The sequence below is a fragment of the Halictus rubicundus genome, chromosome 1 (genome assembly GCF_050948215.1).
Source record: "Halictus rubicundus isolate RS-2024b chromosome 1, iyHalRubi1_principal, whole genome shotgun sequence".
NCBI lineage: Eukaryota > Metazoa > Arthropoda > Insecta > Hymenoptera > Halictidae > Halictus > Halictus rubicundus.
In genome coordinates this window covers 7,256,731-7,273,523 of record NC_135149.1, presented here as the reverse complement: position 1 = coordinate 7,273,523, position 16,793 = coordinate 7,256,731, and the positions used below count along the sequence as shown (strand labels likewise).

General features: G+C 37.7%; 1 protein-coding gene across 2 annotated transcripts in view; it reads left to right on the top strand.

Moving 5' to 3' along the window:
- LOC143353495 (uncharacterized) overlaps nucleotides 1-16,793 on the top strand; it is a 361,555-nt gene that overhangs the window by 13,795 nt on the left and 330,967 nt on the right. The window contains exons 2-3 of one of the 2 annotated variants that reach the window (XM_076786880.1): nucleotides 2,698-2,945; nucleotides 10,948-11,001. In XM_076786880.1, coding sequence (XP_076642995.1) covers nucleotides 2,861-2,945; nucleotides 10,948-11,001 — 139 coding nt within the window. In that variant the 5' untranslated portion in view covers nucleotides 2,698-2,860. Of the gene's footprint in view, nucleotides 1-2,697; nucleotides 2,946-10,807; nucleotides 10,857-10,947; nucleotides 11,002-16,793 lie in introns of those variants that run through there. The other variant, XM_076786888.1, reaches the window with a different exon arrangement.

The window sequence follows — 16,793 nt, the reverse complement described above, 5'->3', positions numbered from 1 at the left end:
AAAAAATCGGGATCGATGGATCGACCACGGGGATACGAGGGGTCATTACGGGCGAGCGGTTGCTAACGCGAAAAACAGTAGTCGTTCTGCATGCGGGGAAACGACGACACGCCTCGTCTGCGAGGCAAACAGGCCGGTACACAAAAGCACGGACTATATCGGCACAGGATCGGCGCGAAAATAGTACGGTTACGACGTGTTTTATGATCCGCGCGGGTAAGTGCGCGTTCCTTTCTAGCGGCAAAGTGGCAAAACCATCGTGATAAAGGAACGCAGCCCCGTAGGAAACCGCCAATGGTACTCGCGATCCGTGCCAGCAGAACCGCGGCCGAAGGGAACAAGGAGGGAAATCCGCAAGAGCCGGCGGTTTTTCGTTTCTGTCTGCCTTTTTGCCGGACAAACGGCTCGACCGGGGCCGCGCCTAGCATAGCCCGGCGCAGCCTAGCATAGAGATAGTTCCATCCTGGCGTTATAAAACAGTAATCTATGGTCTCCTTGGCGCACAGTCCGCCAGAGGTCGAGAACGACCGGAATCCTGGCCGGCTTTCCACAGCCGCTGACGATTATCCTGATCTATTCGAGGAATACTAGCTATGAAGAAGTCGCGAGGCCGTCTTGATCTCCGGACGATCCGTTGCTTTCGATCGCTACGATCGGGCTACTTGCCCTACGAGAAATGTCGCTCCTCGACGCTGATTTACCGTGCTAAATGCTAACACTTGCATTCATCTTTTTCGTTTTCATTAACCTCTTGATCAGCGATTAATTTAAATTGATTCTCAGTGAGACAGCTATTTAAAGGAGGTACCTTCAAGAATGTATTTAAACAAGTTTTAATTGGTAGCTGTTCAATTCGATACTATCAGAAAAGTATTTAATAGAAGGTACCTTTGAAAGCATACTCGAAAGAATTTCAATTTGTAGCTGTTCAATTCGACGCAGTGAAAAAATTATTTAAAAGAAGCTACCTCGGAAAACATATTTGAGAGAATAATAAAGGGATTGGAGTGATTATAAGCGTTATCAAGTGTGTCAACTGCTTGACATACAAATTGAATGAGATGGAATCAAATTAATGTGACGAAATTCAGAAAACTTCTAATTTCAGTCGGTATTTCATATAAATACAAAATCACATTGTCTTAATATGTACAATTAGTTTTTGGTTCGTTTTGCTCGCAATTGGGTGAGGTTTAGAATCAGGCAGTTCATTAGAAGAAATACAACTATCCAATTAACCACAAGTTGGTTTATTATTATTATTTATTTAATGCTTTCAACCAAGTATGGTTTATGTAGCATATACAATACATAAACATATTAACATGTTACATAATACCTTAATGCGCAACATAACCTAACTTATCTTAAAACTAGTTTATATAGCTTCTGCTTGGTTGCACTACTTTAATGAAATTAAATTTTAATTGCATATCGCTTAATAAAATCGAAAATAATTGTCACACCTTTAATACCTGGGCCACATAGGAAGCATTTAATACAAAATCGGGAGAGAGTATTTGCATCGGAAAAGCGCTGATAAAAGTGTATCGCGTTAATCTTCATAATTTGGACATTGCCAAATGACGTGATTTAGGCCTTGGTTTAGTAAGCTTGTATCGATACCTTCTTTAAATATTGGTATAATAGCTGTCAGTAAGTAATGATCATGCACAAAATTCGACAACAGTGTTTAACGTATTTTAAAACAACTTTATGTACAGGGTGAGTCCAATCTCTTTGTTGTTCTTAAAGATATGTCAAATGTCTTGAGAACAAGGTGAATGGTTCAGTGAGGATCATACGATGAAATAAAAATATTTGTTTTTGTTATCTCTTTTTTTTAGAAATCTCAAGGTCACCTTCATTTGTTTAAACGGGACCATCCCTTTTTAAACACCTACGATGATAGTCCCTGTTATTAGGAATTCAGTGACTATAATTCCCTAAAGTCTTTCAAGGTCATGGACAGAGGAAACGTATAATATCTAAAATATGATAGCAAAATACCTAACTCAGGCCTAACCCAGACCACCATTTTTACACACCACGATGATAGTCCCTGTCATTAGGAATTCAGTGACTAAAATTTCTCGAGGTCATTCAAGGTCACAGACAGAGGAAACGTATAAAATGTAAGAAGATTATTTTTGCTAAATGATAGCGTACAGACGAGTTCTCCAACAACAGTTGAAGATGTGCATCAGCGTATCATCTCAGCATGTACGAATATCACCTCGGATGTACTTGTCAGAGTTCGATATTCCTTCAGAGCCCGTTTATAAAAATTTATCGATGTAAACCGTCATCATTTCGAACATCTATGAAATACAGGTATTCTGCTCTTATATTTGAAATCTTATACGTTTCCTCTGCGTGTGATCCTCAATTACCTTGAGTAATTATAGTCACTGAATTCATCATGAAAGGGACTATCATCGTAGGCATTTAAGAGGTAGTGATCCCTATTAAAAAATTTAGGTGACCTTGAGATCTCTAAAAACAATAACATAATAACAAATATTTTTATGGCATCGTGTGCAAACGTTAGGTGACTCACCCTGTATATATTTAACATTTACGAAGTAGACTTGATAAGCCAATGAACTAATTGTTAAGTGAAAATTTATTAACAAACATAACAGTTACAGTACACTGTTTTCAAAAGAGAACAAATGAATAATTGATGTAACTAAGCTTAATGAATGATTGAGTTAATTCAGCTAAGTTTGAACATTGAAACGTTGGGACGTTAAAAAAATTGAACAGTGTTTGCGTACGTTGAATACAGTGAACTAGTGGTAGTGCTGTTTTAATCTTTGACACTATTTGACCCTCGATATAATATAACGTCGCATTAATGATACTGAAACATCGAACGAAGGAAGACAATAAAATGTTCAGTCTCGACTGGGGTTTCCATTTCTTGCCAGAAGAGTATGAAGGTAAGATATTTCAATTCTCTTTGCATCTCCAGGTAATTTACACTCATTATCTTCATTATCAATCGCTAGACAGCAGATTTGCATATTCATATCTCGACGTAGTATTATTTCACGTAACCAGAATTTAATTTAATTTGTGAAAGGTTTAATTAAATGACGAATAAATTGATTACTTTATTGAGTTTTGTTGAAATTCTTATTATTGGAGATAAGATACCTGAATACTTTCTACGTTACCTTTAATGTTAATCACGAGGCATCAGATGTTTAGATATGTACACATATGCATATATTTTAATATTATTAATGTTGGGAGGACTTACTATGAGAGCTGAGAATAAGCAAAATTATTTGCGTAGATAAACATGTGTTTCTGATATGTTGTTTTAGACACAATATTTTTATTAAAATAAAATCGATTCATAAATATCTTGAATTATACTCCATTATTATATCACGCTTTATTACATTATGAGTAAAATACATGGTGATAATACTTGGCATTCAATTTTCTATTATAAATTTTCTATTATAACTAATAACTTACCAAATTTTATATATTTACTTGAAAAAAACAAAAATTTGACAGATTAATGGATGTTGACTGACTTCTTAATGTAAACTGGAACAGAAAATAACAATATTTTATCACGTTTGTTTAACTGAACATTCAAATAAATCAGGAACCCAAAATTATAAACAGTACTGTCCATCTAGATTAATATATGATTGTTATTCTCGCAATAAAAGGGTTTATCTACTTTAATATATTTACAGCAACGTTTTACATATTTTTGTATGTTCCTGCTCTCAGACCGTTTGTACTTTATAATAAAAATATTAATATAAAAACGTTGTTATTTATCCAGGATCTACAGCAAAAGTAAGTCAAAAATATAGAATAAAATTTGTTTAAACATTTCATTTTCAAGAAGTAGAATTGGCAGATCATGATCATGGCCAGCCAGTTCCTAATCAATATCGCGCGTACCTGTGGAATCCTCAAAAATGAAACCTCAAATAACAAAATCTTATTCGTTTATTTATCAGTTGATTCCGGATTTTATACATTTACGATAAAAATGAGTAGGTGCGAATTAAAACGCTAAACAGATTGGACCACTTTAAGTGTATTAATATATTATTTTCACTACATTAAAATTATAAATGGAAAATATAAATTCATATTTAGCTCTTGCGTATTACAATCGATGCACAAACTTTTTATTTAGTTTATTCCCATGAACTTCGTGTGTTCATATTTAAGTGCTATATTATCCTTTGTAATGTCCTAACTAAGAACATTCCTACAGTTAGTCATAACACACATACTTTGGTCATAAAACTTGGAACATCGACTCATTACATTGTTACGTACGGAGACTCTGTTTACGTGAGTCCGGAGGACCGGGCCATATGCCATGATAAACAATTACGCCATTAGGGGAAAGTGCACGCATATGGGAAAGTTTGGAGGGATGCCTTCCAGATTTTTCCATACCCCCACTGCCTTCTTTTTAAACAAAATCGGTCTATATAAAGGGTCCAAGTTTGCTCATGAACGGGTTAGTTTGAAACTGAAAACCGAGCGATACGCGTCGTGAGATCGGGTTCGTAGTCCCTTTCGAATCAATTTCTTTAACCCCCACCTCCGTTATTCAAGGCAAGTTAGTTAACATAACATTTCATAGCATTTCTCAGTGCGTCAAAACCGAGAGCAACGGAACTTAGTATCCGGGATAATACTTCACACTACACAATTGTAGACCCATACTACTTTTATATTATATTATTGTCAAACATACGAGTCTTCAAACTCATTTCCACATCCTTTTGAATTCCAGTAACTAGTATTTCCCACATAGATACACCTTTATCGCTCGAGGTGTATCAATAATATTTAACACTATTCCTGCCAACACTTCATGTATACCTATTCCTACCGCGACCGGTCAAATGACCGGTCTTTAGCACAACTTATATTTTTTAATATAGAATGAAGATAATAGCCAATTTGACAGTATAAAAATATAGTTTCTCTTATTTAGGAGTATATAATGTATATTTTATTCGTTTTCACCGCATAATATTTCGTTTACTGTACCCTGTTGGGCCTGATGTTCCCCTAAAAATATTATGAATAGGTGCTCTTCCAGGATTAGACCCTTATTTTACTTCTTGCCAAACAGTTCCGTCTACAGCAGTTTCGATTACCTCTTCCTCATTCTCACTATCGGAAGTAACTAAAAATCTCCTTCTCTTTCGTCCTCTACGTACGTTCGAAACATTCTCTTCGTCCTCATCGGTGTTCGAGTCGTTCTCAAATAGATCATAATTTTCCGCATTGTCATTTTCAATATCAAAAATTTCGAACGTCTTGACATTTTGGGAATGAATATTCAAGGGATAAAAAAAAAATAAAATATAAAAATGTAAATCAAGATGGATAAAAAAATGAACAAAAGATAAAATGTGAAACTTACTACGAAGTATTGTTGGTTTGTTTACTTTTTTGAAAATGACACTTATAACACGTAATACAATATAAAATAAAAGTAGAATAATAATAGAATAAAAATACAAAATAGTAAAAGACTGCCGAATATGCTCCTTGTAACTTTCACGTTTTGATGCTCTCTGTTCAGCTCACAAGGCTTTACTGATTTGAATTCGTGAGAAGACGTCTAGGCATCTCCTTCGGCTATGATTTTATTTATTTTACAGTCATAGTAGATAAGACGGTGTAAGAAAATCCGAGGTTCTGGACCGCTTCGGATACCAATCAGGCAAATAAACACCGCGAGGCCGATAGGCGAGCGAGAACTGTAAACACTTTGAAGTGCCGTAAAGCAGTCCCTGGATGGCACTTTTCGGCTAAAATCATACCACAACTGCCTTACCTTTCGTTTGTAACGACTTTATAGTTTTGGAATTGAGTCTTTGAAAGAATACTGTTACAAAAAGATATAAATCGTTCTACCGGTCAAATGACCGGTCGCGGTAGGTAAGACAGACTACAAATTTTTCTCAGAAAATAAACAATAAAAAAACAAGTGAATATTGAAAAATGTATTATACGCATATTTTAGGAAAAGTCGTGAAGTTTAAAGGCGGTAGGTAAGACAGACTACAAATTTTTCTCAGAAAATAAACAATAAAAAAACAAGTGAATATTGAAAAATGTATTATACGCATATTTTAGGAAAAGTCGTGAAGTTTAAAGGCGATTCAATTACGTTGTATATAAGAAATTCTAATCGAAATTTAAAAAACGGTCGTTTGACCGGTCCCGGTAGGAATAGTGTTAAACGTTACGAGGGCCGACTTCCCAATACTTTCCGCTTACCCATCCTACAATGGTGAGCAAATCGGTGATGAAACAGTCGTCGACTAGTTCACCACTCCTATTCTAGTGGGCAAATCGGTGATTAAATAGGCATCGACTAGTCCACGACAACCTATTCCTGTGTAAGCAAACAAACCTCGGTCTACGTATTAACAACATCAATCATCACAGCGTACCGCGTGTACAGAACTCATGCTTCCAGAAATCGAAGTGACTATTGTTTTAGTATGCTGTATCAATCTGCAGAATTCAGAATAGACTTTTCATATAGTGTTAATTGACGCATTTATGGCCGAACACGTCGGCCGATCCAAGGACCGAGGACGTTGAAACATGAAGAAAACGGGTAATCGCGCGGTTTCATGGATGCTGTACTCGCGCACCGAGCCGCCTCATGCTGCGCGGTTACTATACCACGGGGTTTCAGTATAACTTCCGAACACGTGGAGAAAGAAACGGTCGTTCGCGATCCAATGGAAAGCTTGGTAGCAGTGGTCCTGCTGTGAAGTTTTCTCGTTTCCAACGTTTTGACGTGCCTCGACATACCGAGTCGTCTGGAATAATGCATAGTCCTACTCAGAGACCAATTAAATCGTGCCTCAACGAGAGCCCCTTCATTGCAGACGCTACTGATTTAATCGTTCTAGATACCGCCGTGTATTGGTATACATTGTAGGCGAAGGACTGTAACTCGTCGCAGTCGAAGAAACTACGCTGCGAAGACTTAGTTATACAAATATTTGTCTCATCAATATGGAAAGAATCTTTCGTTTAATTAATTATTTAATCTCTATTGTTTTCAATGACCTTCCCTCATTAGTCTAGCCGGCCTAATGTCGCTTCTGCCGCGAGAACCGCTATTATACAGGGTGTCCCGTAACTGGTGGTACAACCGAGCAGGGGGTGATTCTGCATGAAAAACTGAGCCGAAAATATCGAATAAAATTTGTTGATACAAGGCTTTGTTTTCGAGAAAAATGAGTTTGAAAATTTGTCTAGTGCGCGTGCACTCGGCTTACTTGCGGCTCAACGGAATTTATTTGCGAGTTACCTTAACCTTTTTTCGCAAAGGTTTTCGAGGTTTGTATACATCGAATAAATTGAAGGTCGAGGTTACAATGTTAGAATTACCTTTGAGGAATTCGTTTAATTCATAAATTGCTGGAAGTGCTGTCCACGTTGTTGTAGACATAATTGTGCTCTTCGTATTAAATTCCTTCGAACCTCTTGTAATGTGCAATTATTATGTTGCTTTAAGTGTTCAAACGCTATCACAGCCGCTGCTAAAGCACTACCATTACACGCACCCAACGCAATAATCATATCGGTATACTCTCGATTGCTATAAGTTGCCATTTCGACGGTATAATGAGAACTGGAGGCGTAAGTTCATAAGGATGGAAAAAGAATAGGAGCGATAGAAGTGATATCATTATACTGACAATGTTTGTAAACATATCTAGAAGTACGAAGGCAATTTCCGAGATATCCAGACGTGAGGCAGTGGAATCCGTTGAGCCGCAAGTAAGCCGAGTGCACGCGCACTAGACAAATTTTCAATTCGATTCAATTTCGATTGTACCACCAGTTACGGGATACCCTGTATAAGAAGCGTTTATGCGAGCTGAGAAAATTATTTCGTAATCGTAGTTGGACATCTAGTAAATTTTTGATTTTTAATTGTCTTATCAATTACGTTGAAAAATACAAAAATCTCAGTAACTGTAATTACTGAAAAATTATGAAGTATGTTAGGATGGTAGAAAGCTAAATTGTTGGTTGAATAGTATTTAAATCTTCACATGTTTATGCAAAGTTACATTTTTCAATGTGTGTGTGTGTTTTTTTATATGAACTGAAATTAAATGTATTTAGTGTCAACTTTTCAGTAAATGGAAAATAATGAAAAATTGTATTATTAAATCATATTTTAACGAATTTCGTTGTTAAATCAAAATTTTATTTTTATAAACTCTGTATTTTTAAATGCTCAGTAACTTCTTTATTCATAAAAGACGCAAATGAACATAAATAACCAACGAACATAAGTGTGCATACTGTAAGGTGCTTGCCATGTTTATAGAATATTCTGTGTAATAATAATTTGTATATCTTTTAAGTGACGTAAAGTTTTAGTTTTTAAATACATATAGTATTTTTAAATCCACTTCCTACAATAATTTATTGATTTTTAATTACCGATGACATGAGAATGCAACACCCTCGCTTTGAAATTATTTCTGACCCACACCATTCCTGCTAGACCTTTCTCCTCGTTTATTTTGTATAGACACAACAGTGTATTTAAAGCAGTAGGCAAATAAAACAGTTTTTTCATACCTTTATTCTTCCGTTTCGTTGATTCTTAAACAGTAGTCGTCACTGAAACTTTTTTCATTTTTCTTTTTCACATGGACTTGCAACCAATTTATTTACTGTTTTGAATGAAAATGTACAAATTTAAAATGTAATAGAAATAAAGTACATTTTAAAGTTCAGTCTCATGAAGTTTGAATTTAGTCCCAATTAGTTCGAATTTAGTTACGAAATTAATAACTAATTATTATCTGTATATTGACTAATTAATATATTTTTTGATTAATTAATATTAACAACTATTAATTATTAATATCGTATCTACGTTTACAAGTAGGAAATGATATTGCCCAGTTATCCAAGTTGCTGGTTTACGAATAAAATTGTTATAATTCAAATAAAAATTTTGTGTATCAAGGAGCTGACTAGAAATTTCTATCTTACAATAATAATTTTTATATATTAAAAATCATGCGAAAATCAAAGTCAATAATACAATAATTTATAGTCTTTTACTATTTCTACTATTTTTAATTGCACATTTTCCTAATCTGTTATCTTCGAAAGACAATTTTTAACTTAATTCATCACCAGTAGATACAGTGTTAAATAAATATTTAATAATAATAACGATTTATTTTTATTATTTTTCTATTTTCCTTGATATTTGATTCACCGAGATGTTAGAAAGCACTCCGCTACTTTTCTACCACTGAAAAGTAACGAAGTCATTCATATGCGAGTTCCTCGGGATTCCTTCGGGTAATATTTTTCTGCACCGTTTCCCTCGTTCGGCTTCCTACTTGATAGTCAACAGACCCTGCCCCGTTCCCTTGATTTATCAATGTAGTTCTAATCAAGAGAGTATTCGCGCTTGCGACAGGACGCGCGACCAGGGAAGCTGTATTAGTTAACCTTGTCAGATGGGTAGGTAGCTACCTTCTATCTGGTCGTGCATGCTAAGTAGCTGCTTCGTGGGTGGTGCTCCTGACTACCACCTACAGTTGCACTCGCGAAGCACGTGGTATTCGACGATCGATCGATCGATATGCGTTCCATCCCCGAGTGATTGGAATTGCTACCCCCACTTGCGCGTTCCAGATTGTCGAACACGCCGACCGAACGCGAGAAACCACCTCCAATTTCGATCCTCCGCTCCGCCAGGTGCATCATTCTACTTCGTACATGTTCTTTTGCGCGTTCGCACATCATCATTTATTTATCGGTATGTTTGCCTTTAATCGTTCATTATCTCCTTCCGTTTTTCGATCATTAAACGACCCTTTTTTCTTTTCTCCTTTTTCATTCTCTCGTTTTACTTAACTTTTTGGCACGGTTCACTCCGAGCTGTACAATTGTGTGTGCAACTGTTCAATTTTAATTCACTAATAAAATAATTTTATTGTTGTTGATTCTTATTGCAGTTTTACAGATTTCAGAATTAATTTATTCTTCTTTTTATGCAATCTTTGGTACGTTTTCTTGTGAGCTGAGAGCTGCGGAAATATATAAAGAAATATTTGATTTTATTTTACTGTTCCGCAACTAATTTTGTTGTTGCTGATTCTCATAGCTATTTTATGGATTTTAGAATTAATTTATTCTTTCTTCTATTCCTTCGCCTCTTTAAATATTTGGTACGTTATATTCTGTGTTGTTAGATGCAGAAACGTGTAAACTACTATTTTCTTTTAATTCATTATGTTAAATTTATTGAAACAGTTTAGATGTAGGCAATTTTTCGAGAATCGTGGCACTAACTGTGACTAATTCAGTTGATACTAATTCTCCTAGCTTTATAAATTATTTCAGAATTAATTTGTATGCAATTTGTATAACGATGAACTTATATATTGTATTAATTATTTGTAGAAATGGTTAGAATTATTCTATGAATACATTTATATAAGAAATTATTAGTATTTACAGCAACGATACAAATACTGTATTTACACATGTGATTTTACCGATATTTAATATAAAATTTATATTTTCTGTCGACCAGTTTACCGTATTAGCCGTTTGAAAGATTCCGACATTCTTCCGAGCGATTCGCATAATACTAGAGAATCCCCGTGCGTTCACATTGTCAGCCACGTTAGACAATGAACCGTAGATCCCACGGGTCTCGCTCGAAACCTCGATCGATTTGATTAAAATCTTTCCATTGATTTCATTCGAATCCTCGGTTCCGACATCTAGGGCGGTCCCTTTAATGACAGTATACGGAAAGGGTTGCATCGTGGGCGGTGCGTACATCTGCATTTGTTCGATTCCGCCGTTTATCCGTCTGCATGAACCCGTTATCTTCGACCTAACGATGCATTCGGTCTGTTTCAGGGTCGGAGAAGAATGGTTTCCCCAACGCCGGTGGTTCCTACGCGTGCCGATTTGGTGAGCGTTTTGAAACACTAATTAATTATCAACCTGTTCCCCGAGAAAGCTAACTTTAATCACTGTTTGTACTTACTTCCCACTGCTCTCTCTTTTTGACTAACAGTGGCCGATCAAAGTATTATGATTAGTTGGAAAGATTCCTCAAATATAGCTCCTGTTTTTATGATTATTGTATTATAATAGTGTAAAATATTAAACATTTCTAAATACATTTATATTAATCATTAAAATAAAGTGTACTCTCCTTTTCAATCCAATGGAAAAATTTATTAACACGAATATTAATTGACTAGAAATTCATAGCACGTTTGAAACGGTACTTTCAATTACTAAATTACTCGGTACTAAATTACTCGAAAGTGGAGCTGCCTCTTTATCGCAACAGTTATCGCAACAAATCATTGTCGTATGGTATTGAAAACATAACAATACAGTGTTTACTCGATATATGTCCAAAACATTGATCTAGCCAGGGACATATATCGGCCAGGAGATACTATTCTTTGATCCACGCAGAACTTAGAGAAAGACGGCGAAGCTCTGGAGGCGACCGAAGGTTTCTCAAGCTTCTTGGCCCCTCAAGGGGTATACCCTGCGACAGTAGGGATAGTTCTGGGACTTTTATCAGCCAGGAATTTAGGACATATATAGAGTGTATGTTCTGTAATAAAATATTGTTACCAGTAGACTGCGGATTTTACGCATTTATGACAAAAATGAAAAATACAAAATTGAAAAGATATTAGAAGAACTAAAGGTTATTGTCACCTTATTTTTAACTTCTTAAGGTGATCAAAAAGGAAAATACATTTTCATTAACCTTCGGTTTCGTTCAATTGAATTGTACAATTTTTATTTTGCATAAAGATCTGCAGTCTAGTTCAAATAAGTGGTAGTATCAAAGTGTCCATAATAATTGTATCACTCTGTGTATAATATTAGGTTGTCCCGAAAATTCGTTTCGTTTTCTATTGACGTGTCCAACGCAAATTCAGTATATTTTTAAAAAAGCAACCGACGTGGTCAAGTAAGAGGAAGTTTAGAAAATAATAAATCATTATGATGGCTGCGTTGTTTGTATATGCCAGGGTTTTCCAAACTATGTTCCGAGGAACACCAGTGTTCTGGACTCAGAACTCAAAGTCATCATTCATCGTCAAAGTCATTAAGTGCCTTATTTATTCATATTTGTATGTTTATATTATATTATGTATTTACATTTAAAAATAATGACTAGATTACTAATGTGTTTTAATAACATTTTTTTAAATTTTTACTAGTAGTAGGAATTACCCAACCTAAAAAATAAGCCATGTTTATAAAAAAAAGCTAAAAATTTCCGGGTTTGCAAAGTGTTCCATTGCAGAAAAAGTTTTGGAAATCCTGGCATATGCTCATGGTATCTGACAATGTAAGACTTGCACGTAGCGACAGAAACTTTTGAAATGACAGAAAGTTGAACGGAGAAAAAATTTGAGTCGGCTACCGTGTAAATTTGCATAGCCAATAAAAGAATCTCAGTCGAGTGTCCGTGCAGAAAATCGGTTTTCCGAGATAAAACGGCCTCGCGAGCCGGAAAACACGAGGCAGAACGTTTTCAAGGAATGGCCAGATTCGTCATCAGGAGGGTCAGTAGCGAGGAGGCTTGCGTGCAGCTAGGATATGTCGTCTTCCTCGTGAGATAACAAAGCATTCCTATCCCTTGGGCCGGCATGGGGCTCGGGCGCATAGGAAAAGTTGCTCGCGTGGTTCGTGTCGTGGCTCGTTCGATTTACATAAACACGTACTCATCGATTGCCGGACCAGATTGCCCGGCGTTATTACTTCTACGACCGGTTAACTCCTCCGTAGGACCGCGAATAATCGTCGGACCCTAATCGTTTCGCTACGCGTCGACCACGACCACGGCATGTCTCGAGCAACTCGATCGATCGGGAGAGAGAGGAAGAGAGAGAGAGAGAGAGAGAGATGCAGGATACTTTCATGGGTGTTGATGCCACTTTATTTCGGCTACGTGGCTCGGTTACGCGTGATTAGCCTAACCTAGGAGAGATTCATTTTCTCCCCGGATGATTGTTCGATCGATCCGGTAGCGCATTAGTGCTCATCGTCTTTGTGGTATACTTGACCGTGTGGTTTTCGTAAAGAGAAAACCGAAATGAGCCATGAAGGAGGAGACGCAACGCTATTTCAGAGAACAGGATGATCATAGCGCGTCCAGAGTTCGTGCGGCCTGAACCCTAAACATCTGGAGCGGGGTCACTCAGGAACCCCAATGTACTGTATTTTGTTCGTGCCAATTTATGACTATTAAAAATTCATTGTTTGAGATTTTTCGATATGTCCTAACAGTAACGTTACTTTACCATTCATATGAAGGGAATACGCGGCAATCACATTGGTTAACATTGAAATGAACTGTATCTAAAAGTAAAATTAAAAATACAGGATGTCCCAAAAATATACTTCCTTGAAAGGGACAGTTCCTGAAGCCATTTGAAGTAACATTGTCCTTTGCGAAAATGTTCGCCGCGGCTTCGTTGAGGGGTTATTACCGAAAAACACGGACCAATGAGAGCGCCGCTACAACGGACAGATTCCGACTCGGCCAATGCCAACGCCGCACGATAGCGGGTCCGCTGTAGCGGCACTCTGATTGGCCCGCGTTTTTTGGGGATATCTCCTCAACGAAGCCGCGGAGAGCATTTCCGCAAAGGAAAAAGTTACTTCAAATGACTTAAGGAATCACCGTGTATAGTACAATCTAAGCGAAAACTGAAGATAGATCCTTGAAGACGAGCTTCGTACCTTCAAATGGTAAGAATTAAACTGTGGATCTTTACACACAATTGTTGTGCATCCATTACAAGATAAAGGAGCTAAGTAAACATTTATTTCGCTCATTGATAACTTTAGTATGGTGAAAATAATATGACATCCTCGAATTAAATAGCAGCTACCTATGCATTAAATCCGCGGTCTAGTGGTAATAAACCTGAAACAGTGTTTAACTATTAGGACCTTGAATAAGTTCTCGCTGTTTCTTCAAAAATGGCAGTAGCAGTACCCCGTTCGTGGAATTTCGAATGGTAACACACATGCAAGGCAGTAGTGTATCTAACCTTAAATTTCAGTGTATGGTAGTTCACTTTAGTGTAAACAAAGTAATTTTTTCTTAGTTCTGAAAATGTCTACTTTTGTGCCAAATAAAGTGTATTTGCGGGGAATTTTATTGCACTACTTTATTCAAAAGAAATCTGCAGCTGAAGCACATAGAATTCTTGTTGAGACTTATGGGGACAATGCTTTGTCGGATACGACGTGCAGAGACTGGTTTCGACGCTTCAAAAATAATGATTTTGAACTTGAGGATAAAGAACGTTCTGGCGCACCGAAAAAACTTGAAGACGAAAAGTTGGAGGAATTACTCGATCAAGACCGATGTCAGACGCTAGCAGAACTTGGAAAAACATTACAAGTATATGAGTCAACTGTTTCATAACGTTTAAAAGTTTTAGGAATGATCCAGAAGCAAGAACATTGGGTAAAAGCTTTTATTTTGTAAAAGAAACAGCGAGAACTTATTTAAGGTCCTAATAATATTTTAATAAATCGGAAACGAAAAGTCGTCTGATTGAATAAAGAGCTTGGCAAGCAGACTCCGTCAGCGGGAAAATCGTGTGAAAATCTACAAGCGTGAGACTCCTCGAGCAACTCGACCCGGCCATTTCCCCGTGGACCCAATGAAGAGTACCCCCGCCGATCACGGTCTAATATATTCGACGGCATTGCTACTAAACACTCCCTCGCTCGTTCTTCTACACCTAACAGTGAAGTCGTAGCGGTTGGAAATGCTCGTTGCTGGTCGCGGGTAGCTGACGATCGTTCGAGTTGTAACTCTTGTTGATCGACGATTATCTGTAGTAAATTGCGCCGTCTTCCTCGCGAGCGGGTACCCGTGGCCTGGGCTCGCCTCGCGAGTCCAGATGTAAAGCAGAATAATTGTAGTCATTACTTTGTTAAACAGGGTTTCGCCACCGCCTGTATCCCCTCCTCCGGGTTCGTCCGGTGAACGTGACGCTATAAAATTTTTAGTGCCGGGAAGAGAGGCGCACCGGTGTTATTGGTACGTTCACACACGAGCCTGTCCCGAGCCGGGGCGTCGTTAACGACATAAAATTGCAGCACTTGTGGCATTTGTTTGTCGTGGCCACCATTCGACCGAACCCGCGCACGTCCGTTTAACCAGAACGAATTGCACGACGGCCCCGCGGTAATGATAGGTATGCTAGAACGTTCCCCCGTGTACGTGTCACTTTTTTTCTCCTCCTCATACACCTATATACCCCCTGTCTCCCACCTCCTCATCCCCGCCACTACATCCCGCTTTTTAGGCGATGCAACTGCACCGGCAGCTGCAGCCGAGGGATTTATCGGTCGAGCGGAGAATTTATGGAAAGTAGCCGCCGAACAACATTTTGAGGCACCCTGAGCTATGGATAGTTGAGCAGGAGAGACGAACCAAGTTTTCGGCGTCACCAGATACTGACACCGAACGAGCACTGCAATTTATGAAAGTGGCACTTGCACGGCGAACGTTGGAGCTTTATTCGAAGCTGGACTTTCCGGAAAAAGTTTCACCGTTTTGCGGTTCGACGTTCGATCAATGGTATTCGATTGCGGTTGCGTGGAGACCGGAGAGGGTATTGTAAACAGAATTAGAGCAATTTTCGTGTGTTACTTTCGGATGGGATGCTGGGTTGTCGAGCGATGAAGTTTTTAATGGTTGGTTGATTGGGCGCGGTCTTTCATACCAGTTCGGTGTACTTATTGTAGACAAAAGCGGGGAGGGAGCACGAATCGAGGGGAAAGAGTTACCCCCTCTCTCTGCCAGTACCGGAGTATGCGTCACGTGACCGGGGAAGTTAGAGTGGGGGTACGATTCATGATCTGACGACGCTGACTGTCGATTGCGATTTTTTTTTAAATTAGTGAATTTGCTTATAGAGTGGATCGAAGAAGTATTTCGACACTATGTACCCAATTCTCGAAAAATTTCTTATATTCAAACTGAGATATTTTGGTCAAAAAGAATCGTCGATTTTTCGAAAAATATTGTTTATGATGTAGCAGGCGACAAACGTCTGTGAAAACTTTGAAAAATTTTTTTCGTGTGACTGAAACCACTACAGTAACTCTTTATTTATATTGGGACTCAGTCGAAAAACTGTGCTACAATACCTGTTATTGAGAACATACTTATTATTTTTTTTTCAATTTGATTCAATTCAACCAAAGAATTTAGATTTATAACTCCCTTTATATAACTCCAAAGACATTCTTCAATTCATTCAAGAAATAAACTATGGTCAAGGTATTTCGCATGGTAGCATTAGGTTAGAGAGACCTGCACGCATGATGAATACCAAAAAGAACGCTCCCGTGAGTTTCACAGTAAACATTTGTGTATCCTTTTCAATCACTTCTTTGGTTTCGATGACGTTAAAGGATAGTCCGTGTAGCTTGATCAGTATATGCCTGTCCAGAAGATGTAGCAACGTTCGTTTCTGCATTCCAATGTTGCGTTACAACAGACGCAGCTTTAATGAATGTTACCTTAACGGCCTAGGGTTAAGGTCATGATCACATGAGCGCTGAGTTATAACGTACCATTAAAGTATATATGCATGCAATTACAAGTTCGTTGAGTCGCATAGTTCGGCTAAGCAAAACTGAAGCTGCGAAGCGCACGTCCGGGCAAACTGATCGATTACAGAATCCCATTCCTG